The sequence below is a fragment of the Phalacrocorax carbo genome, chromosome 1, assembly GCF_963921805.1.
Source record: "Phalacrocorax carbo chromosome 1, bPhaCar2.1, whole genome shotgun sequence".
NCBI classification, from domain to species: Eukaryota; Metazoa; Chordata; class Aves; order Suliformes; family Phalacrocoracidae; genus Phalacrocorax; species Phalacrocorax carbo.
In genome coordinates this window covers 65,569,655-65,593,596 of record NC_087513.1, presented here as the reverse complement: position 1 = coordinate 65,593,596, position 23,942 = coordinate 65,569,655, and the positions used below count along the sequence as shown (strand labels likewise).

General features: G+C 40.3%; 2 protein-coding genes across 3 annotated transcripts in view; both read right to left on the bottom strand.

The window, feature by feature from the left end:
* The window catches only part of SLC13A4 (solute carrier family 13 member 4), a 32,833-nt gene extending 16,424 nt beyond the window's left edge, over positions 1-16,409 (bottom strand). The window contains exons 1-9 of one of the 2 annotated variants that reach the window (XM_064457612.1): positions 15,598-16,409; positions 9,486-9,614; positions 6,724-6,860; positions 5,989-6,170; positions 5,869-5,904; positions 5,210-5,264; positions 3,506-3,545; positions 2,768-2,845; positions 1,095-1,285 (exon numbers count right to left, since the gene is read on the bottom strand). In XM_064457612.1, the coding sequence (XP_064313682.1) occupies positions 1,095-1,285; positions 2,768-2,845; positions 3,506-3,545; positions 5,210-5,264; positions 5,869-5,904; positions 5,989-6,170; positions 6,724-6,860; positions 9,486-9,614; positions 15,598-15,696 (947 nt within the window). In that variant the 5' untranslated portion in view covers positions 15,697-16,409. The remainder of the gene's footprint in view (positions 1-1,094; positions 1,286-2,767; positions 2,846-3,505; positions 3,546-5,209; positions 5,265-5,868; positions 5,905-5,988; positions 6,171-6,723; positions 6,861-9,485; positions 9,615-15,597) is intronic. The other variant, XM_009501022.2, reaches the window with a different exon arrangement.
* A 1,477-nt stretch (positions 16,410-17,886) lies between these two features.
* The window catches only part of FAM180A (family with sequence similarity 180 member A), a 31,831-nt gene continuing 25,775 nt past the window's right edge, over positions 17,887-23,942 (bottom strand). Inside the window, exons 2-3 of the mRNA XM_064457599.1 lie at positions 21,780-21,880; positions 17,887-20,757 (exon numbers count right to left, since the gene is read on the bottom strand). Coding sequence (XP_064313669.1) covers positions 20,416-20,757; positions 21,780-21,880 — 443 coding nt within the window. The 3' untranslated portion in view covers positions 17,887-20,415. The remainder of the gene's footprint in view (positions 20,758-21,779; positions 21,881-23,942) is intronic.

Below are 23,942 nucleotides of genomic sequence, written 5' to 3'. Positions count from 1 at the left end.
AGAAGGTAGATTTAGATTAGATATTAGGAAGAAATTATTTACGGTGAGGGTGGTGACATACTGGAACAGGTTGCCTGGGAGAAGTTGTGGATGCCCCATGCCTGGAAGTGTTCAAGGCCAGGTTAGATGGGGCTTTGAGCAACCTGCTCAACTGCTTGAGCAAGTCCAGTGGAGAGCAACCGAGATGATCAGTGGACTGGAGCATCTCCCTTATGAGGAAAGGCTGAGAGACTTGGATTTGTTCAGCCTGGAGAAGAGAAGACTGAGGGGGAATCTCATCAATACCTATAAATATCTAGAGGGTGGGTGTCAGGACGATGGGACTAGACTCTCTTCAATAGTGCCCAATGACAGGACAAGGGGCAATGGGCACAAGTTGGAACACAGGAAGTTCCACCTCAATACGAGAAAAAACTTATTTCCTGTGAGGGTGCCAGAGCAGGGGAACAGGCTGCCCAGGGAGGTTGTGGAGTCTCCTTCCCTGGAGATATTCAAAACCCTCCTGGATGCGTTCCTGTGCCCCTGCTCTAGGTGTGCCTGCTCAAGCAGGGGGCTGGACAAGATGATCTCCAGGGGTCCCTGCCAAGCCCTACCATTCTGTGTTTCTAAGATTCTATTTTGCACTACATGTTGAGCAGTCAAGTAGCACTGCTGATGCCTCTAAGTTCACTATAAGAACTCACAGTCTAAAACCCATAGAACAACTTGAAGCTGATTTGATGACATTTTTTCTTTTATATTTCTCTTTGTCTTCTTCGCTATATCTTCATGGCTTTAATGCTTAATCTTCCAGGGTGCCTGCTGGCTTCATAATAATCAGTTTGTAAAATCAAAAGAAGTTGCTAAAGAAACTTAAATGTTACCACATGCTGAGGAATTTTTATTCTGCATGGGAGAAAGACACGGATATGTATTAAGCTCCCCCTTTCAACCATTAACCACTAGTAATAACATTAGAGTAGAGGAGGAAACAAAATTGCCTTCAGAGACACTGTCTTACAAGGGTTCCTTGAGGTAGTAAATAATCCATGGGGAAAGCCACAGATATGATAATAACCCAATCACCATTCCCACACAACAGCAACATGACTTACTTGTTGAAATGTTCTAAGAATATGAGGCTAGTGGAAGTCCCTATGATGGTTGTCAGTCCTCCAATGGTTGCCGCGTAGGAGATACTCAGTGAGAGGCATTTACAGACCATGTGGTCATGTCTGGTCTGATACCGGTACTTAGTGCTCAGGCCCAGTTCTGAGGGCTTAGGAGGCAGGACCAGTATCTGAGCCTGTGAGGAGATACATTCACCAAAGAAAGCAGGTGATCAGAACAGCAGCCCAACTTGCTCTAATGCCATGGTGATACTGGTCCCAGAGAAACAACAGGTTTCTGTAAGAGAGGGCAGTTTTTTCTTCACAGTGATTAGCTGGGATCAGAACTAGAAACCTGTCCGGGGGCCTGAAATTGCCTGGTCTGTGGCAGAAATGTAGGGCAAACAGTAATCAGACTTCTGGCAATGGTTTGGGCCAGCTCTAGTTCTGACTGGAATCCCAGCGGATACCAAAAGCCTTTGTGGGCTGCAGGGGTGGGATGCCAGCACTGCAGCAGCAGGAATCCATAATCCTTGAGGCTTATGAGCAGCCACCAGACAAATGCTTGGTGGACTTTTTGCACTTATACTGGCTCAGGGCCTCTAATTAGGAACGGTGTGCTAAAAGTCTCAGAAATGGCATGAAAAGGCTGGGCAATGGGAGTAAGGAAGAAAATGCTGTAGGAGAATATTGCTCCAAAAGAAGCTTTCTTAGCAGTGACAGGAAGGTCTCCATGTTGGTAAATCAAGTTTTTGTACTGGAAAAAAAGGTACAGCACTTCAAGGCATGGCACATGCAACCCAAAGCTGTAATTTAGGATCAGGAAAAAGGCAGCAAATGGCTCAAATAGATTTCTTAAATTTATTAATTTGGATTTAGGTTTATATGGTAAAATCAGTCATGCTACAGGTTCATCATTGTGAGGGTACCCTGGCTAAAATCCCTGTAGGTTAAAAGTGAAGCAAGTATATTTGTTACAAAATAACCACTGAATGTGTATGGGAAATGGGTATAAGAGGAAATTAATTATCAGGACCAGTGCATTAGCCTTTTTTTTGGAAATGTACGCGCAGATTCTTTTGAACTCTGAATGCAAATTCATGTGTTGATTTTAGCCTAATCTTTCTGGACATCAACTTAAGAGATCTTGGATCTACTTAAGAGAAGTAGAAATACTGGAATGGACTGATGTAACGGGGGATTTGGAGGGTGGATATTTGGCAAGACAAAAATGTGGATACTAAGACTACCTAGCGAACTGGCTGAAGAGTCCATGCCTACTGCTGGTTTAGTTCTGAGTAGGATATTGTCTGTCAGGGTTTGTTATTTTTGAGTTGGTCTATTTTCCAAGGAGGCTTTGCAAAAATGAAGTGGGTAGAACAGCCAAATAAGAAGGCAAACTTGCAGTCACAGTACTGGATGTAAAGCTAGATGAATTCTACTAGCCATTGGGGTGGTGGGGTGTGTGCGAGTGTGTCTTCTGAAAATACCTGTACTGGGGGCATCTAAATGGGACTAAGAACTAACAAAAGGCCAAGCCATGACTGCTGTAAGATGATGCAGAATGATTCAATGTAACACAGCTTACAAGGAACAAATATGAAACAGTGGGGAGCAGGTGATGTTCATGTCTCTCTTTTCCTTCACCCCACCCTACCCCGGGTCTATCATCTCCTTACCTGAGGTAGGCACTGCCCATTGCTCTTAGAATTCATCGTTCCAATAGCGTTGGCTATCATGTGCACACCATTCATACTCTGTAGGGAGGAAAATGCCTTTGGATTAGCCTTTCTTATGTTCCTAGGGTCACTTAGATTAGCATTGATGAGGCTTTGTAAAGGTCATGGGTAGGGGGATTTTGGGAAAAAAAAAAAAAAAAACCACTAAAATTTCAGCTGTAAACTTTACACTGGGAAAAAGTAGATTTAAAAAACCCCACCAACCTGTTTTTATTTCAAAGTGATATTAAAAGTCAAATTATGATAAGCATAGGTCTTATCACTCTGCCACACAGGAGAATCTTAAAGATTCCTTGCTACAGGCTATGACTCTGTGATATGTGTAGGTTGTTCCAGTAAGCGAGATGTCTCAGCTGCAGAAGCTGGCAATATCTAGACAATAAAAGATCATATCTGAACTTGCTAGAAGCCATATGGGATTGTTAGCTTGCTGACTAGATCTCAGGATCTCCAGCAATAAGTACAACAAACACTACAGAGCTAGCGTTGCCCAGCTTGATTTGGGCTGACAGGTTAAATACAAAGCAGAACATTCTGCAATACGTACTCTCTGCCAACAACCACTACCTGTTTGAAATAAAGGAAACAGCAGTTTGTTGCAGAGCTGTGTGGACTCTGCTCTGATGGTTCCTGCATGAGAAGAGAGTGTAGCTCAGAAGATACTACCTATGACAATACCTTTGAGTGCATCAAGGAGCTGAAGTCAGTAGTGGTAGCACTAAAAACAAAGAGAGGAAATATACTGTAAAAATGCCTGTTCACCCAGCTTTCTCAAAAGGCACACATCATGGGTAGGAGGGGCAACATTTGCAGTGGAACTAGTGACTAATAAAATGGTGAAGAATACCATTTATTAGTGCCTCCTATGTGGTATCTGGGCCAGATATGTAAGAGTTGTCATTACGTTTCACAGTTTTATCTCTGTGCTCTCGGTGTGGCAATGGGGTTCCACCTCCATGAAAGAAAAATATGTATTCTAGGTAGTATAGATCCCATTCTAGGAATGGTCTTCATTCACAGTGGAGTGAATCACAGGCAATCCAGCACTACCACTCTCTTGTTCTACCCAAGTTCTTCCTCCGCCAATCTGTCCAATGACGTTTCTGAGCACCTACCTGTACCACATTAAAGCCTTCACTAAAATCTGTCCTGTGTGGTATGTGGACCACCCAAACAATACACTGAACTTTTACTTTGACATTGAAAACAGATTCAATTCCAGAAGACGTGCTACTTCTCTTTTCCCATCGAGTTTCAAGCTCTTTTTCAAGTAATACTATTTTAATAATAGTTCTGTTATGAAATATCCCACGCGTACTCTTCAACAGGGTTTAAAGGGATTAATGGCACAATGCCAGACTGAAAATTTGGTTCTATACTGCACAGAAAATATGGCAGGGGTAAAAAGGCATAACAACAGAGGCAATATTGGAGAACCCTCTAGTCTCCAGACTAGTGAGAAAACTATTTAGATCTTGTAAGTTAACTTAAAGTAATCAACGTGCTGTTTGAATGATAATGTTGTTTTTTTTTAAAATAAATTTTTAAAGGTGTAACAAGAACTTTTTTCCATTTTATTTTGAACAATTGCAAATAAATTAGAAGGAGCTCAAGAAGAGATTGTGCAATTTATTCTCACATCTTGTAAGAAGATGCTTCTTAGGATTTAGCCTATAACATAGTTTTAGGAGAATGACTTTGTGTCTTGAAATTCTGGTTAATTTTATAACTTGACAAAGAAATTAGTCCTTTCTTTGATTTAACCTTTCCACCTTACTAGATTTTACCCCAAATAGAGACCTGGTTGAAACTGTTAGTGTTTCAGACTTCTGCAGAACTTTGTCTGTATTAAAAGAAATATTTTACAGGGTTTTTTTGGGGGGCAAAAGGGGTGTTTTTTGTTGGTCGTGTCTCCCCTCCCAACTCTTATCTCTCTCTTGAATGCTCTTGACAGTTCAGGGTTTTCTTAGGAATCCTTTGTAAGTGTTTTCCCTTCGGATATCTCCTGTGGGCACTCCATACTCTGCTTGGATCTTCTCCATCACTGTTCCTTCAGGGGAACAGAAATAAAAATCTATGGACAGCACTCTCTTGTACAGCAGAAACACAGACTTCAAAGGAAGATCTTTCAAACCCTGAGAGACATTTTCCTTCTCTCTAAAATGGCCAGTGTTAAAAAATAAATGAATCCTGGGAAGATTTAGCAAGATCCAGACCATTGCATTAATCCCATTTCTCATATAAGCCTTCCTTGTCAGTCGCATCTAAAACATTCACTTGTAAGCTTCTGCTTGCCCTTCCTGGCTCTACTCCTGGGTTCATCTCATTGCAACCTGTGTAGGGCTCAAATCTCCAGTCGTGATGTACAGTGTTCATTCTTACTCCTCATTGATGAAGATAAGCTCCAGTGAAGGTTGGCCATGCTTTTCGCTGAGACCTGCAACAAGGGAAGAGAAAGCAGCCCTTGGGGTAAGAACTGAGCTGGGTCCCTGGGCTAAACCAGTGCACATGGAGAAGCTACTCAAACAAAAGCTTGTCTGAACCCTCTCAGGTACTCTGTGACCCTTAGGCAGCATTTTATTGTGTCATATTGTCCTGATCACGTGCCTCTGGCAATTAAATATCTATAATAGACAAGGATAGATGACATCACTTTCAGCCTGGAATCTGTGAACTGAAAGAAAAGAGAGATTCTTTTCTTCCCAAATCTTTTCTTTCTCAGAAGGAATGAACAAAACAAACCTTAGAGGTCTTAGAGCTCCGACCTGGGCAGCCTGGAAGGGCAGGGATAGAATGGGGAAGCATGAGATTGTCACAGAGCACACTTTTGAGCCTCTCTTACATTTCTTTGACTTCTCAGAGGTTTCCATCCAACCCTGTAAAATCCTATGACCTAAGAGTTTATGACACACAAACTCCGGTACATGCCCTAATTCAACGTAGTTTCCCAACTCCAGTTCTCCCATCACATCTTGAAACTTTCTTTCTTTTTTTTTTTTTTTTGAAAGAAATATGAGAGTACAAAAAGAAATAGTACATACCTGTGTCTTTGGCAGTACAAGTCAGACGGCTCTGACCTTGATAGAATTTGAATAATGCGTATCAATGAGTGTGGTCACTGACAAACAAATGAGAAAAGAATGGCCAATATTGAAAAATACCTATTGGCTCGTTTTCTTCAATAATGGTGCTTCCTGCAGTATTGATGACCTCATGTTCCTCCTCAGCATTCACTAGCTCCTGGAGCACTGCCTCCACGATTGGCATCACCATGGCTGTGGTGGATGTGTTGGAAAGCCACATGGAGAGCACCGTGGTACAACACATAAAGCAAAGAAGCAACCTGGAGTACAACAGAGGGAAACCTTGAGGCACTTTCACAAATATTAAAGGCCTCCTTGCCTAACATTTTCATTAGTCAACTGATAACTACACGGGGTCTTTTTCAGCACATGGGGTCTTTATCTGCACCACACTGTGTGCAGATAAAACGCTGCTTTGTGCTGAGAACTGTCGTAGGACAATGTGTCATTGGAAGCTGTTTTCTGTCCCACACGAATATCAGTATGTGACATGAGAAACAGCAATTTTCAGCATATCCAGGATTTAAGCACCCTTTTGTGTTTGCTAAACAATAGGTCAAGAAGGAACAGAGAGGCTAAAATCAGTATCAGTAGCAAATAGAAAGCAAAGGGACAACAAGCCAAGGAGTAGGAGGTGGTAGAACAAGGATGAGAATATTTGTAACCTTTCAAACTCTGAAAGGAAAGGTGGGTAGGAAAAAGAGCCTAAACCAAGCTAGCTTTTGCCTGTGGATGAGAGAGTCAGAGCTGTTATTTGCCCTTTCAAGCTGCTGCTGTCAGCCTCAGGCTACCTGAAGTCAAAGGTTCACTCACATGCCTGGCTTTGCTCCAGCCATCATGACCATACGCAGGGCGATTCGCTTGTGGAGATTCCACTTTTCTACAGAAGCTGCCACACAAATCACACCCATGAGGAGCAAAGTTGTGTTCTTGAAATATTCGGCAGCCACCTGCATTAAGGTCAAGGGGAAAATAGTTAAAAAGCAGTAAATACATTACACAGAGAGCATGCTGAATGAGAAGTATGGTATTGTGAATTTTTTCCCCCTAGAGAAAGAATGATGGGGAGATGGAGAAAATGAAGAATTCATAAGTCAAAATGTTCATTTAATCTCTTTCATGTCATGTTTACAAATAACAAATCTGTATACCCACTTGTTAGTAGTTTCTCAGCTGTGAAGAGATCAAGGGCAATGTTACTTCTTTGAGCAGGATGTTCACTGCCTGAAGTTAATCGTACTCAGCTAGGCCCAGACTGAAGCAACCACAGGCAAAACTCTGCACCGAAGGCAGCTAATTCATGTGCTTCGTATGCTTTTTCATTCTGGAGATGTCATTTTCTATCTTCTTAGTCTTTCTTATGTCTTGTTCAACTGTTGAGCAAAATGTGGCATCCCTAGATTCTCTTAGGAAAAGTCCTTTGGGACATGCTCTCTGCATGCAATAGAGAAATGTTGGGATATTGCTGTGATGATCCACAATACCTGTGCCAGAACTTTTCACAGTGGAAATTCATCTCCATTGTATTAGGAAAATAAGGCAAAGTTTCAAAAAGAGAACTTTAATTTAAAGGGAATGAGGAAAAATCATCAATTGGCTCAGGAAAGAATTCAGAGGCCACGCACAGTCCTCCAAAGCAATGTGTGGATTGCTAAATATGATAAGATGTCTTGTGAAGTGACTGCAAAAATAACACATGAAGCAAACCAAAACATTCACATACACACACAAACACACACACACACACACACAGAGTCTTGTCTGAAAGCAAACAAAATGGGAGAAAATAAAAGATATAACCAGACACTTAGAGTCTAGCTTTTTCATTTAATTCTGATGCAATACTTCCCAACTGTTACTGGAATATTTTTCCAAAAACGTAGTTTATTCAGTTTAAAACTATTCCTCTAACCAAATGCAAGCACCAGCATTTTAAAACAATTAAAGTCAGTAGAAGAAGTATTTTCCCCATTGTCCTCAGTTATACTGATGTTCCTCCATAAAAATGCAAGAATGACGCTTATGTTATTTTGTGAAAGCTGCAGCAAGTTAAGTATTTAATTATATTTATTTAACAAATCCCCATGGTGACCTAAATAGACTTGGCCATCATAGTTGTGTGCCAAAACTTTTAAATATCACCTTTTTGGCTTTCTTCCACTGGTTTCTTTCTCATTAACTTTCTTTATTTTCCTGCCACCTTGTTAAAAAAAAAAGATCTTGAACTGAATGAAAGGAATCCATCAAGCCAGCAACACAAAGAATCTGTTGTTTTCCTTTATTCCTTTCACAGTCATATGGAGAAACAAGTGAATATTAATATTCTTATTAATACACACATACATATACATGACACACTGGCTCATGTTCTTAAGCCCCTGTGAGTTATTTGTAGCTTAAGCTGCTAGGCAAGAGCCCTGGGTTCCTATGGCACCCCAGAACAGCGGACTGGAAATACTGCAGCATCATCAGAGTTGTTTATTTTAAAATACAGGGCTTAATTTCTGTTCCTAAAGCAAATCATACATTCTCTGCAGTTGTCTCACTGTCATTTAATTTGATACTACGTTGTGTTTCTGTCTGTCTGCCCTTAAATTTTCCTTCTCCAATATGCTGCAGAACTTTGTGATGAAAATGCTTAAATACTTTATGTTAGGAAAAAAAATCCTGAAAATATTTAACTGTGTTTGTATGGAAGCGATTCTGATTATATTACACAGTTGTTACACCATTGGGAGGAATAGGCAGGTCATAAAACTCTTGGTTCATGCTTGACTCCATCCATTTATGGTCATGCTCAGTGCCTGATTGTGTTAGAAATTCAACAATTTTATGGTTGCTACATATTCTTCTGTGTTCTTACCTGTATTTTTAGTCCTTATAAATCAAGTGTGATGCCCTTTCATCCCCCCAAAAAAGAGAGAGAAAATAGCAGGAAAATAGGTGAAATAAAATAAATTCTTGGCATATCATGAAAGAAAATGACATTCACCAAAACCTCAAATAAACTAATTCAGAACTGATCAAAGAGACTTTTTTGTAGAGCTACTCCTTTGCCTGAGAACTCATGACTACAAGGCAGCACTAAGGTTACAGCTTGGAAAAAGGACTAGACATTCATCTGAATAACAAAATTATCTAGCCCTATACAGTAGATGGTAGCTGGTTTTAGAATATGTAGCCTTATAGAATATAAGAATATAGAATATAGCCTTTTAGAATATGTGCCATATACATCATCTGTAATAAATACAATTGGAAGGAAACTTTACAGTTTATCCTGTAACTGCTGTTTACATGAGGAGGGGAAAGGGGGGGATCCTTTGATGCAGTACGCTTTGGGAACTGGTGATGCAGTAGCTGACAGGATGGACACCCCTCTTAGATAATAGGAATAGCTTTATTAGCCATCTTCAGTAGAAGAAAGAACTCGTTGGCCCAAGTTACACGTCACAAGAGGTACACTTCTTCCTTCCACACCTCTTAGTCTTGCTAGTCTGCTAAGATTAGTTTTATTCAAATAATTAGCTGAGAGTAGGAAGATTAAATGATAAAAATGTGCACACTGGTCTGACCTCACTGGACTTCATGACTCCAAAAAGTGGGTATAGGAAAGCAGGAACTAAGGCTGCTGCACCGAGAGGTACTGCTTCAGAGACCCAGTATACAGCTGTCACAGTCAGCACGTAGGCACATGAGGCTTCCTGTAGAGAGAAAGCATGGAGGTTACATGTTACTGCCACACCACCTGCTGTGGAAGCCTTTGTGAAAGTGTTCATAGGAGTCATCAGACTGAGGATGCCTGGACTTAAAAAACTCATCAAGGACTGCATAATGACCTCCTAAGGTGCAGCTGTTTGGTTCTCAATCTAGGCTACCGTAGAAAAGATCATTTCCAGAAGATGATGCTAATGAAGGGGTTTGCACATAAGCTGGGGCAAAACATTGGGATAAATGTATTTCTCAGCAAAATAATGGCTCCAAGTGCATTTACAGCTTGGTTTGAATTTAATAATCCAATATTTACCAAATGTTCAACCATGACTCCTCAGATTGGGCCTGTGGAGCTGGTACTTCTGCATGGTTCCAATATTGGACAAGAGCGGGAACCCATAGTTTTCAGGATCAGAAGAGAATGTTCGCATTTGCTATATCTTTGATAAAGCCACATTGTGGCTCTTTTGGGAAATGCTCTGAAAGATTTGATTTTTTAAGCAGTGTGCAAACCTACAATTTTGTCAGTTGATTTTATTTTCTCAGGTGATTTCTACAGACCCTTGAGAGAAGACCACAGACCCGAAGGGCTTAGAGGCAATGGGTTAACTGAGTTAATCAAACAAACTGGCTGCTGTTCAAGTTTCTGGTAGAGAAAGGCACAACAACATCGTGCTGAACATTCATGGAGAGCTGGTATATGATGGAGGAAGGTGTTATCTGTTGAATAATTTTACATGAAACACAGCTAGTCCAGAAAATATTCTGGTCCATTTTTTAGATAGATATGTGTTTATGGCATTCAGTGGAGTTGTCCTTAGGCTCAGTTTGTTATGCTTAGAAACCTGGGGATATTTCCTGCTAATAATTACAGTAATTACCATCAGGAAAATGTTTTTCCTTTCCTTTTCTCAGATTTGAAACCAGATCCTGTACTGGGTCTAACTGGCAGTTCTATGGAAGCTAGTAGTTCTGCACTGATTTACATCGGCTGTAAATCTACCTGTTCTTCATTATTCACTGGATGTTTTGTATGAACTTACCAAGCCATATGGATTCAGAATTCACAATGACTATTATTTTTTAAATTTGCTGTTCACAAATGTTATTTGAGTGTGTTAAAATATAATGTCATTACTTTTGTTTCCTGACCAGATGATTCCCAAATTATGCAGCTTTCAAGAAGTCACATAAGGAATCCCCACAGAGCCTTGTGCAAATCAATCAGCATGTGTACACTTAATTTTTTTGCAATCAGTTTTGTGATGGTGAAGTCTAAAGTAAGAGATATGGATTCACTGGCATGAATCAATACCTTGTATTTAAATTCACGTGTATACATGTCCTTTTTACATTACCTCAACAAAGAGCCACATTCAGCTATTCCTCTTTTTTAGTACAGCTTGTAGTAATAACAGGCAGAACATAGCCCAGAGAAAAAGTTGAAGTAGGTTGCTACGTGTCATTTCCTTTATTTTCTTAAAAACTGCAGCCAAGCTTACTCAGAAGCTTGGGCTTAAATTTGCTGCCAGACCTTGCTCTGACTCCTGTTTCAGAAAACTGTAATGTCGAACAGTTCTGATTCAAGTAAGCAGGACCACCAAAATAACAGAAAAAAGGTTATCGGGAAAAGTAATTTCCTTGACTGAGATAAAATCCTGTGACTTTAGAGGCTATAAAAAATATAGCTGTTGGAGAAATTTTGCTCTGGGTTGCTCCTTTATGGATAGACAAGTACATTTGATTTTCTGAACCATACAGAAACATGCATATTTATTTCTCTTCCTTAACTATTATAGAAGAGTCTTTTAGGTTTTAAGCTCTCCAACACAGGTTTCACTGGTCCTCTATGATCAGGTCCTTCAGCAAAATATTACAATAAAAGATTGTATTGCAGTTGTAGCTTCATTGCTATCAAGAAAAAATGATAAGAGAGGCTAGAGAAGGTTGGCTTAGAATGGATGAGATCAGGTTTTTTCTTTAATATTAATGAATTACGAATCATGCATTCCATAAAACGGAATTGCTATGCTGTTTGAAACTCCAAAGACTGGTGTTCAGTTTGTAACAAGTTCAAGTGATCACTCAGTAAAAAAAAAAAAAACAAAACAAAACCAAAACCCCAAATAATTTTAACTTAAAAATGGAGATAATTTAAAAGTGAGGTGACATGCGTTAGAGATTTTTAGTAATCTCTACTAGGAAGAAGACTATTTTAGATCAGTCACAGAGCTAAATAGATTGGCTCATTAACATTAGCCAACTTGCTGCTCAGTCACCTATAACTACATTATACTTCATGCTTAGTATTCCATAGAGAGCAGGTCATAGGGTCATTTTTGTGACCTAGTGACTATTTGACATAGTTTTTATTTTTTAACTTATTAGTTTCTGCTAAAAAACTACTGTGTTTGCATTGCCTCTCTATGACATCCAGCAGTTGTCTGAGGAGAAAAATGCCTTTTAATGAAAAAACATTGATTTTTATTTTAAAGCAGTGCAGATGTAAGATCCAAGAGATATGTTTTGCCAAAATGTCTATTAATTTCTATTGCTCCTCTGTGTGTAGCAATAAAGAAGACTGATAGTGGAAATGGAATAGGACAAAGGAAGTTTCATCTCTATCAAAACCTAGCTGGCAAGGGCATTGGGTCTTTCGGTTTCCTATATACCAGGGTGTAATCAGTTTAAAACCAGAACTAAAATAAAGCACATTTTTAAATGCTATAAAACTAGGTAGCAAGTACTAGGAAAGCCAAGTTTGATAATCTCCACTAAAAACTTAATCAGCTTGTCTAGCAACTTTCTATTTATTTTCTCAGTGCTTTAAACCAGCTCATTGCCAGGAGAAACCATATTAATCTCTTCTATTTAATTGAACTGAATTTATATAACTAATTAATGGTTACCAGAGCTACTAAGTACTGGACTGAATCAGTGGCTATATAATTTTAACTGTTTCACCCTTCTCACTTCTTGTTGTACAGCTGGAAGTTAATCCTAAGCCCCACCTCAGGGCTTGAAGCAGGGAATAGGAAAACATGTGATGGCTGGAGGGACTACCACCTATCTTCAGTCAGTCCCTCAGGGGAAAAGAAAAGAGGAACTGAAAGGCAGCCATGGCTAAAAACTCCACAATAATGGTAATGCATAAAACTTATGTAGCTAAAAATATCTGAAGATCTCAAAGTTATTAAAAAAGGAGAATAAACTCTGTGTTGCAGATTTACCCACTTAAGAATATGCATTGCGTATCTTGCATGCAGGCACATAGTTAAGCTGTGCAAAGAAGAGGTAGTCTAACCTCTGGACTACCATCTTTGAGCTGATGGAATCACACTATAATTCCTTCCCTTCAGCTTGTGTAAATAAAAACAAAGGTGAATGAAACTACGCCATCCATGGCTCTCCAGAGCATGTTCTGTGCTTTAGGGTCAATTCTGCTGATTTGCAATGTCAAGGTGTCAACATCACCTGATGCTGCAGGTCCCACAGCTTACAGCAACTGTTGCTGACTTGAAGAATCATCCACATGGCCTTGACTGGGTTCAGCGTGGCCACAGGATCAGTGGTCATAGGAAAACCTGCCCACAGTTGACTGAATTCATGTGGCATGCTTTATGGTATCACTAATAGCTTCATGAAAAAGGGTGTTAGATGAAATGGCAAAAATGCTCCCATGTCACTGTTAACAATGAAGGAAATAAGGACAGGATGAAAAAGACTCACAGTTTGTAAAGCACACAATGGTTATTTCTGTATGTGTCATGACCTGAAAGGCACTTATTTGTGTTCTGAACCTGCTGCACAAGTCGTAGTTCAGGTGCAGACCTTGGAAACAGAAGAAAAATTCAAGCAAGTTTTCTCAGGTTTATTTTTTACCCAACCATTTCTTGTCATAAAATGATAGAAAAGAAGCTGAGGACGTTATTGCCATAGGCCATAACTACAAAGGGTTCTGAGTCCTTGTGCTCCCTTTGATCGCCCTTGCCACTACACCTGTAATGCTCCTTTGGCATTTCCAGAGTTGTGCAGATATCATCAAAGAAGTGCAAGCTGATTCCCTGCAGAAATGCAAATATAATCCACCAGGTAATTCTGATCTCTATACGAAAGACAGAAAACTAGTATAATTGTCTGATAAATGAAAATATACGTAAGCCAGCAGGTGACAAATTTAATCTTCAGGTTTAAGAAGTAATCATAGTCAGTGGGTTGTAACAAAGTGAATACTCACTAAACCACTTGAATAGTATGTTGTCAACTGAGTTTATTTGGCGTAGATATTTTCTTAATAGCATTATAAACATTTTTCCAACTCTGTGTCAGATTCACGGCTATACTTCACCATCTGTGGTCATTCATGTGTATATAAAGTGGATGTAAAGCATCATCTGATGGCTTTTCTGCAGCAAAGCAACACCATGAGGTTCAGAGTAATAGCGCAGAGGAGCTTGTACTGTACAATAGCAATTCTTGCAGCAATACTGCCAGTGAACTTCTGTTTCAGCACCCATATGATGCTATTACAATTCCCTTGGTTATTAAAGAGTTCCTTTATTGCATCCTGTGCCTCTGAATCCAGCAGGGAGCAAATATGAGTGACAAATTTTGGTGCAGTGAATCTTGTCTTCCCTAGGTTCTTAAGGGACGTAGAATATGCTGCAGTTACAGCACCATATGGGCATGTCAGGGAGTATCTGTTCTTATGTTGCCCTTCCAGTGACATTGGGGGAGATTAAACCCTTTTTTAAAACAAGCCTGTGGGAAATGGTGAGCCCTGTTGTTCTCCGAAGGAGCACAATTTTCTGTCATTCATTCACGAGAGAGAGAGAGAGAAGAGGTGGAAAACCGCTATAAAAGGGCAGGCGAGAGATAAACAGAAGTTCAGAGCAGGAAAACCCATTCAAACTGCAACATACAGTTTGGTTGTGTAAGAAAATTTCCTTTCTATGAATCCTCTTTTTCTTTCCAAACAAAATACTACAGTTTTATTTTTGAAAACTGCTATACAAATTTTAATCTATTGCATTTCTATTTGATAAAGTAGTAGTGTTCGTAAATCCTCTGGTACTAGAAGGAAGAATTAATCTTTAGTAGGGTAGAGGAAGGAATGGAAATTGCTGCACCATTTGGCCAGCTCTATGTCTAGCACTATGGAAGCACCAGCTGCAGAATTTTTAATATGTTGCAAATTTTGATAAGTTAAACATCACCATCTCTACAAGGTAGGAAAATATTGTTATTTGATGGTTTAGAACTGCAGAAACGTGAAGAGTTAACCACATGGCCAAGGGTACTCAGTAGCTCCAAAAGAGTGTCAGGAATGCAGTTGCATTCACTCTCACTCCCCGGTCTGTGTGTTAAGCACAGACTGTTCCCTCCTTTGTATTGTATGTATGTCTCTGAGCTATCATTTATTAGCCACTGCCAGAGCTGCAATGTTTCAGATGAGATGCCTACACTTGCTTTAGAGTAATGAATGTCATATAAGGTCCTACATGTCTGTCGCTGAGTCTTAGCTCCTGCCTTACTTGAATTGCTGTCCTATAAACCCACACTAAACTGAAAGTCTCTCCATGCACACTTACTGTTAAAAACTAGACATTAAAAGTATTCCTTTTAAAGACCTCTCCTTAAAGAAAGTTTCATCTGATAGGTTTGTTCTGTTCCCTCTTCCACACACACATTATTGTAGAAAAAAGAAGCGAGACAATTTTTCTGCTTTGAAGTAGCGCTTTACTAGTTTCACCTGATCTTCAGCTCTGCTTGACATGACTTAAGGTAGCTCTTGTTCTTACTGTGATGACTTCTCAGTGACCTTCCCAGTCCTTCAGAGTCGAGTCCTTGATTTTTCTAAGAGCAATGCTTATTTAGGTATTTGCCTTTCTTTTTGCACAGTGCAGACTTATCCAGCATGACTACCTACTGCACTCAGAGGCTTTGTTAAAAAGAAAATGAAAATGTACTTACGCTGCTGGGGAATAAGAGTGGCAGAGGAAGCAGCAGAAGTGGAATGAGAACAACGAGCAAGAGATTTCTGGACCGGAGAATCTCCTTCATCATTGCCATACTCTTTTACTTTCTGGTGGCTTTCTTCTCCAGATACTCAGATACTCCAACTTCCACTCCACGTTTTCCTTCACCTGTGCCTGGATTCCCCTGAAAGGTCTCTCACTGCCTCATTTCCTATCCACACTCAGGCTCCTAAAATAGCTTTCTTAATTTGTTTATTCTTCAATCCGTTGTTTTGAAAAGAAGCCTTAATGATTTCTCAGTTAAAAAGACATTCAGTTTAGGTAGGGCTCACCAGTGCATCCAAATTATTATCACACCGTAACATGCAGAGGTTTTCAAGTTGGAGCATAGTGATCTTTTGACAATTTTTCTTTCTAATTCAGAATCACTGGTGTAGCTGTGTTGCATTCTTATCCCCATGTTTTGGAACGGTTTTTTCTTCCATCATCCAGCAATGTAATTCCTGTTTTCATTAACTGGGTGAGATATGTTTCAGGCTGCTTCTTTTCCTCCTGTTTGATAGTCTGAATGTCTCAAATACAGGTTTCTTTTCCGCTGGAAGATTATTAAAACTAAAAATGTATAGTTCAGTGCACAGAAACAAACGTGCAGGTATTTCTTCTTAAAAAAATAAAAGTTAAACTGGCTGCAGCCCCTCCAGATTTTCTCTTTGCTGTAGTTTTGGCTTCTACTTTGTATCTACCTTTACCCTACTTTTGCCCTGAGCTTGGAATTCACAGGGCAGCAATTCCAACACAGATTATACTTGACCTCAAGATAAAAACTTGTTAAAAAGCTTCATGCAACTCTAATTCACCAATGAGGACTGTGGAAGTAGTAGTTGCTCCACCCATTAGCCAAAACCCAGTCACAACATTTGGGAAAGTCAGCAGCCTCCTCTTTCTGACATGCACACAAACAGATAAAAAGACCTTTTTTAGTTGCTAAACAGCCTGTTATTGTTTCAAGGTCCCAGTACTGGTGATAAATAAATAATCTTTGTTTCCTAGGCAGTATCATTTGTCTTTCATGTTTCTTCCATCCTGATCTATGAACATCACTTATTCATAAGGCAGGGGCTGATCTCTGTACTGATTCATGTGCCCTCACTAAAAGTAGGATTCAGACTCACACTGGGAATTTTTAGGCTTTCTACTCTAGTCTTCTAGTGGAGAAGCATTTCTACAACTCTGCTGTTATTAATCCTTTCTGTGGGGCAGAAAGTACTGGACATTTAGGACTGAATCCATTGTCTGGTCGCGCTCACAACCTGTAGACGGAGAACCATTTGCCCTGTATCTCATGGGAAGCCACACATCTAGGATTTTCTGTTCTCCCAAACCTTGCTTGCTTATCATCTCCCCACGCTCTGCTAGACAGACACAACCTGAGCTCCCCAGACTGAACTGGGATGTCTCTGTGATGCTGAGTTCTGGAGAACTGGCAGTGGCAGACCTGCAGAGGAGTTTGATGTGCAGGGTGAGTTCTTCCTGAAATTAGTAATTGTATCTAAGACCGTGTAATGTTTCTGTACCTTGAAACTTCCATCAGGCAACAGAAATTTGAGACCCTTCAGGCAAATTTAGCAATTATTTCTGGAAGCATAAATATAGTTAATGCCAAGATTTTGGTTTGGCCAATATAGCCAGGCAATTTATTATCTGTTTTGTCAGTTGTTTCAGAGAAACTAAAAGAATTTCTAAAATACTAAAAAAAATTTAAAATATTTAATTTTAAATGAAAAAATCTATTGTTTATTTTACTTTTTTATGATATGCAAGGTCAAAGGGTGGGTAAAAGGTGCCATTTAGAGGCAATGGGTCTTTACCTTGTGAGAGAAGGACTGTCTAGAAACACGACTCAGTCCAAAATGATGAGATGCAAACTGAGCTAAGGAGCAGGCCACCTCCACCTGCATCTTAAGCAATACTGAGGGAGAAAAGCTGCCCTAAGCCCAAAGATCTTCCCTGAGGCAGAGTGCTCCTTCCCACTTGAACTCTGGAAAAATGAGTGACTCTCGTTCCTATTTATTACCTCCTCCTGCCAGGAAGAGCTGTTCCATCTTCTCTCCTGTACCGTTGCCCTGTCGTGGTTTAGCCCCAGTCAGCAACTAAGCACCACACAACACCTCTCCCATGAAGAGTTTCACAGTCTGAGACAACAAATTAGTCAAGCTGCAAGTTGCTAAATAGTAAATTTGATGCCGAAATCAAGACGATACAAAACCAATTAGTTTTATGTAGAATATTTTTATTATTACATTAACAGTCTCTGTTAAATTAACCTGGGCAGTCCAAGCACATTCCGAAGGAATAAATCTTTTTCCTACACTACACACAGTAATGGGAGGAGGGAAACAAACTCAGAAAAACTTTATTTTCTGTTGAGGAGATAAAGGTTTCAATTACCAATTTGTAAGGTACAGTCAAGTATGTATGCCACAGGGAATGATCAGGTATTAAAAATTATCTGTAATTCTTTTCTATAGGATATGAGGAATAGACTCTGATGGCTGGACAGTCCTGTTGTGGGGTGAGAAGAGTGGCTGGGAGGTATTTCTGTGGATGGTGACTGCTAGAAATTGATACTTCCTGTGGTGCTCTTTCTTGTTGTCTTTGCAGACTTGGAGTCACTGGCTGTACGGGTCTTATGAGTTGCCCTGGTTCCAGGCTGTTCTGGCAAGTGGTGCTTCAGGGAGCCAAGAGGCAGAGCTGGAAAGGCAGGAGTGCGCCCCATGGCATTTCCCCTCCATATGTATATAAAGCATGGTGTGGGAAGAAAACACAAACAGATCATCACTGTTTATGCTGAAGGCTTAAAGGGCATGGGGGCTGTAGCACAAGGCTGCTTTGTGGATGCTGAGCTGTGTGTGCAAGTAGAGGAGATGGAAATACTTGTGGCTTATAGCTTTGTGGTTGAGGTTTTCAGTTTCCTTTGCCATATGCCAGCCAGGCTTTGAAGATGGCCAACAAAATCTTCAGGTATAAAAGTGCACCTACACCTATGTGTGTCTAAATGCAGATAAGCACACTCATGCATACACATACAGGAACAGCTGGGAGAAACAGGACTGACTGTCTTTTAAAGGTCTGTCCCAGCTGTTTATGCTGTTGCCACCCTGCCCCTAAGGCTGCTGTGGTTCCACATTCCCACAGGTGACTGCCAAACCCAGTGTGCTCTCACTGCTTGCACTATTCGCTGTTTGCTACAACAAGGTGGTGCTGGATGGACTTTTTCAGCTCCAGTCCTTGGAGTATCCTTGTTAAGGGATACAGAAGAGTTCATTTTGCATCAAATGATGCAAAAACAGTTAAACATGATTCAAAACTGGGGCTGGAATTCTCAGTTCTCTTTTACAGACTTAGGGATTTGTGACTTGGGCCTACTTCCTTAAGATATTATGCAAATAGAGAGAGAATGGCGTTATGAAAAGATGAAATAAACATTCAGTTGTTTTCCCATGCTCTGGAAGTAGAAGCACCTCTAGTATCAGTAGAGGAACAGAGTTTGTATAACTTGTTGACAAAAATTAGGGGATTTACTTTAGAAGAGTTTGGATTTTTCATCTGTCTGACAAGACATACGTCCTTTTTCTGTTCATTTTCTATCCATGATTTTTTTGCAGTTTACAATAATCAGTTGCACTATTTCTACAAACAATTTTTGCTGTAAACAAGTACTGCTTTTCCACTGCTCCCAAATTCATAATTCCCACCCCTGGATTGGTGAATGGCCTTTTCTGCTATGTGGTTGGACACAGTTGTTCCCTGACTGAACAATTTAGGATTCTTCCATGTACTCAGCACTTACATGTACACACATGCATGAACATACACACACATATACACAAGTGAATATATAATTTTCAATCAAAAATGAGCCGCACTGCTAAATTCAGCACCAGGTATGTTTTAATGCACCTTCCTCCCTTACCTCAGGGGGATTCTGAAGCACGGGTTTAGATGACCAATGTTCAAGTGATAGAACTAGGAAAAATGTATCATTTTTAAATTAAACAGGGTCTTTGTCTTGCCTTTGTCTTCACTGAGGACAAATACATGTTCCTTTCAAAAAACAAGGAGCAGAAGCAAAGTCATGTGCAAATAATGAAAAAATCATTGCAGCCTGCTTGGGAGGATGGCTCTAGGAAGTGGGGAATATGTTCACAAGCATTGTTTGCCGCTGGTGTTCACAATATCCTTTGTCTTCTGTAAATGTTATTACAACCAAAGACTGGCTCAGTCAAATGAAGTGAACCAGACAGTGCTTATTTACAAGAATATTTTGAATGAATAACATTTGGCATAATTTCTGAAGGCTGACAGTTATGAAACCTCTTCCTTTTACAGAGGGCCTTTGCATCTCTATAATATTCTTTTATTGTCCAGCCAAAATATAAACTTGTTTCCCCAGCTAGGAAAGCAGCATTCTCTAGCACATACACATAGGTATGTGAGCATAAGCATAGTATACTTATATATTGCTTATAGGAAACCCACAGGATGAAACAAGGACTTGTCTGTCTGGGGTGTACACCAGAATCCCTTCTTTGCCTCCAAGCCAGCACAGAAATAAAATTCCCAGGACTGAAGATAACATTTTTCCCTATTTAACACAGAACTATAAAGTGGATTCCACAAGAGGGAGCTAGAAAACAAATAATCTTTCTTGAAGCAGGCTATTAAACTCTTTACATAATGAAGGGGAGAACATGTTACAACTGTCCCTTATCAACCGGAAGAGGTGGCTGAGTTACCATTGCATCGTCTTCCACTATGATGGCTCTTTGTTGTATGGGAACATCAAGTCGTGCTTCAGGGCTTTGTAAAGATTAACAAAAGATTCAACCCAAGCATCTTTCTGGTGCCCCTGGGACTGAGCAGCCCTGTAGGCCGTGTAGACCATGGTCAACACTGTCCTTTCAAAGTCTTCTTTCTTGAGGACCTTTGGGTAGGAAGACAGCCTGCTACTCAGCCTGCGGATCTCTGTGATGCTCTTGGGGATAATCTCATTACAGATGGTGTCAAACTCAGCAGCCTTCCTCAGTGAAGCGAGCTCCTCATCTTTGATGGAGATCCTCTGACTTTTGTCAATGTCAAGCTCAGCTAAAAGAAACTGGTACAAAATCAGAACACAGAAAGCTATTTATCTTCTCCAAGAGACTCTAGGCAGAATAAATGTGAATTAACAACATGTCCTTAGGTCTTTACTTTAGGTCAAATGGAGACAAAACTCTCATTACACTGGCTGGAGGTGGGGCAGACCAGAAAGTCTCTATGTGAATGTTAGACCTTGTGTTACCTACGTGGGAAAATTAGAGGTGGACTGTGGGGAAAGGCAAGAGGAAAAGGAAAAAAACAGGTAGTCTTCTGTTGTCTGAAACAGGCATGGGTTGTTGCTGGTGCCACATGGGGGTTAGAGAGGTGGAGACAGCAGCACAGCTGGGAAAGGCCATTTACCCTCTCAGGGGTCAGTGGTGGCCCAGCTCTGTGTATCAGAGCACAGCAGCAGCTTCCCAGCCCATCTACCCTGTTTGGACATCCAGTGCCAGTTTCTCAAGGTATAGGATAGATAGATTTGATCCATGCACCTTCTTCAGGCGGGCCACTTTATCTTAGCTAACCATATGACACTGTTCCAGACTGTGCATTACATCTGCAGTCTCCACTGCTGTGAAAGAGGGGACCTGAATCATTTTTAAGTGAAACAGTCATGCCCTTGGGATTAATTTACAATGACTGATACTTGTAGCTTTAATAATTTTAACAAATAATTTGGGACTGAGACTTAGACCAAAGAATTTAAATGCATTGTGTTGTTAGTACATAACTGTTCTGGAAGAAAGTTGCTTTCAGTGGAAAGCCATATGCCCTGGTTTTCACTTTGCCTGTCAATGAGCTAGAGCCCACATTTGAGGTACAGCAGGCAACTGCTGCCTGCTTAAGTGCTGAAAGAGCACAGTTTGTCATATATATGTCTGTCCCCTCCCTTCTGGTAAGCTATTACATAGTCAGCAATGGATTTGCTGCTGGGATGAGTAAAAGTGATTTGAAGACAGATAATGGATAACCCCAGTATGGACAGTAACCCTGGTCTTGGTTACAGCTTAAGGTACCATCTACTCCCATATACTGAACCTCATAAAGCAGGACCACATCTTCCAGCGAGTCTTGTAGCACTGGGTTAAGGAAGGCGGATGAGGACCTCTTGAATCGCTGAGCAGCTGGGAAAAGCATAGCTGGAAAATAATAATGGGAAAAGAGAGGTTCCATAGGGTGGCAAACACTGAGAAGAGGAAGCACTTTTCAACAGTAGATTCAACCAAAGAACTGCCTCTTGCGAAGACTTACTGTACAGTATGACTTCCCACTCTAAATAAAATGGGTGACATGGACTGCTTTGAGTATAATCTGCTAGGGATGGAGGTTAGCTGTTTGTTCTGTATCTATACAGTGTCTATCACAGAGCAGTTTATAATCCAAGCCTGGGACTCTGAGGTGCATCCATGGTGTAAGGAATAATAATGGTAACTGCAACATGAACATTGCCTGAAATACTGTTGTACAAAATATTCTTCTCCTGGCTCTGCAAGGGGAAATCAGTACTGACCCTCAACACAGCCTACTTTCTTCAGGCCATTCTCCTGCTGACACACATCTAAGACCCTACATTTCTCCTGGTTTCAGCTGTCTAAAAGTTGATCTATCCTTAGTTGATAGAGGCAGCTCCTCCAGAGAGTAGTTCACCTCATCTGTCCGGGGCATATATGTCTGGAAGGGGTGACTCACCCTTTGGAGACGTCTGTGTCTATTCATTGAGCCTGTTACTGGCTTAGTATGACTTTAATACTTCACAACATTATAGCTAGAAACAACAAAGTCTGCTATGATCAGGTATTTATTCATCACTCTGAAGTACACTACAAATGTTGTCTCAGGGAAATGAAACAGAAAGCATATGTACAGGCCATGAACTCAGCACCCCAGTGAGGTAGAGCATTTGTGGAACCAATGACTTGTACAGTCCAAGGTAGATAAAACATCTGATGCTACATTACAGACCACCTAAATGCTTTGAGTTACTAACTAGGTTACTAACCAAGTAACCAGGTCCTATTAAAAGGTGTCAGTTCCTTTCAGAGCAGAGGGGAAAAAACCCTGTTTTGTTTAATGTTATGTGTATATGATTAAAATGTTGATGTTTAGGTAACCATAGTTTGGATTTGTTGTTTTTTTTCTAATACTCAGGAACAGGAAGGTTTTTTGTAAAGCTGTGCTTATGTGACTATTGGTACATTTCCTCATAAACTTCCCTTCTCAACTTTAACTGTTGTTTACCAACAGGTAAATTTGGAAACCAGTCATAAAAAGGGAAAAAAAAAACCCGCCTTTTGAAAGGCATAGGCTCTGTAGCCTAAATGCAGTCCTGTTTCCTGGGCTGTTGCCAACTGTTGACTTTGTTAAAGTTTGACTTGTTAATGATACTTCAGTTCAAGTAATGCAAGGAGAAAGAAACCAGGCCCTCAGAGATTGTATTAATTAGGACCTTTACTATCTAGCATAAGGAAAATTAATTGGGATAGTACTAGTATGAAGTAATTAATGCTTGACCCAGCAAAGGGTATTTTGGCCTTGAATTAGCTAGGGAATATAGTATAGGTAAAATAGTTCGATGAATTGCAATAAACATAGTGCAGCTGGATACTACTAACTGTAAATATATCCTGCAAGGGTGGGTTTCAGGCATTTTGATAAGCTGCTTACAGATCTAGGTGCTTCCTATTGGATCCCTGTGAGTTTAGAATAAAACTTTTTAAAATAGCCAGATAGAACTTACACAGAATACACCGAATTGGATAAATTGGAAAAGACCTTTAAGATCATCAAGTCCAACTGTAAATCTAACACTGCCAGTTCACTCTAAACCATGTCCCTAAGCACCACATCCAAATGTCTTTTAAATAACTCCAGGGATGGTGACTCAACCACTTCTCTGGGCAGCCTGTTCCAATCCCTGACTACCCTATCAGTAAAGTAATATTTCCTAATATCCAATCTGAACCTCCCCTGGCATAACTTGAGGCCATTTTGTCTTGTCCTATCACTAGTAACTTGGGAGAAGAGACTGACCCCCACCTCACTACAACCTCCTTTCAGGTAGTTGTAGAGAGCGATAAGGTCTCCCCTCAGCCTCCTCTTCTCCAGACTAAACAACCCCAGTTCCCTCAATTGCTCCTCATAAGACTTGTTCTCCAGACCCTTCACCAGCTTCGTTGCCCTTCTCTGGACATGCTCCAGCAC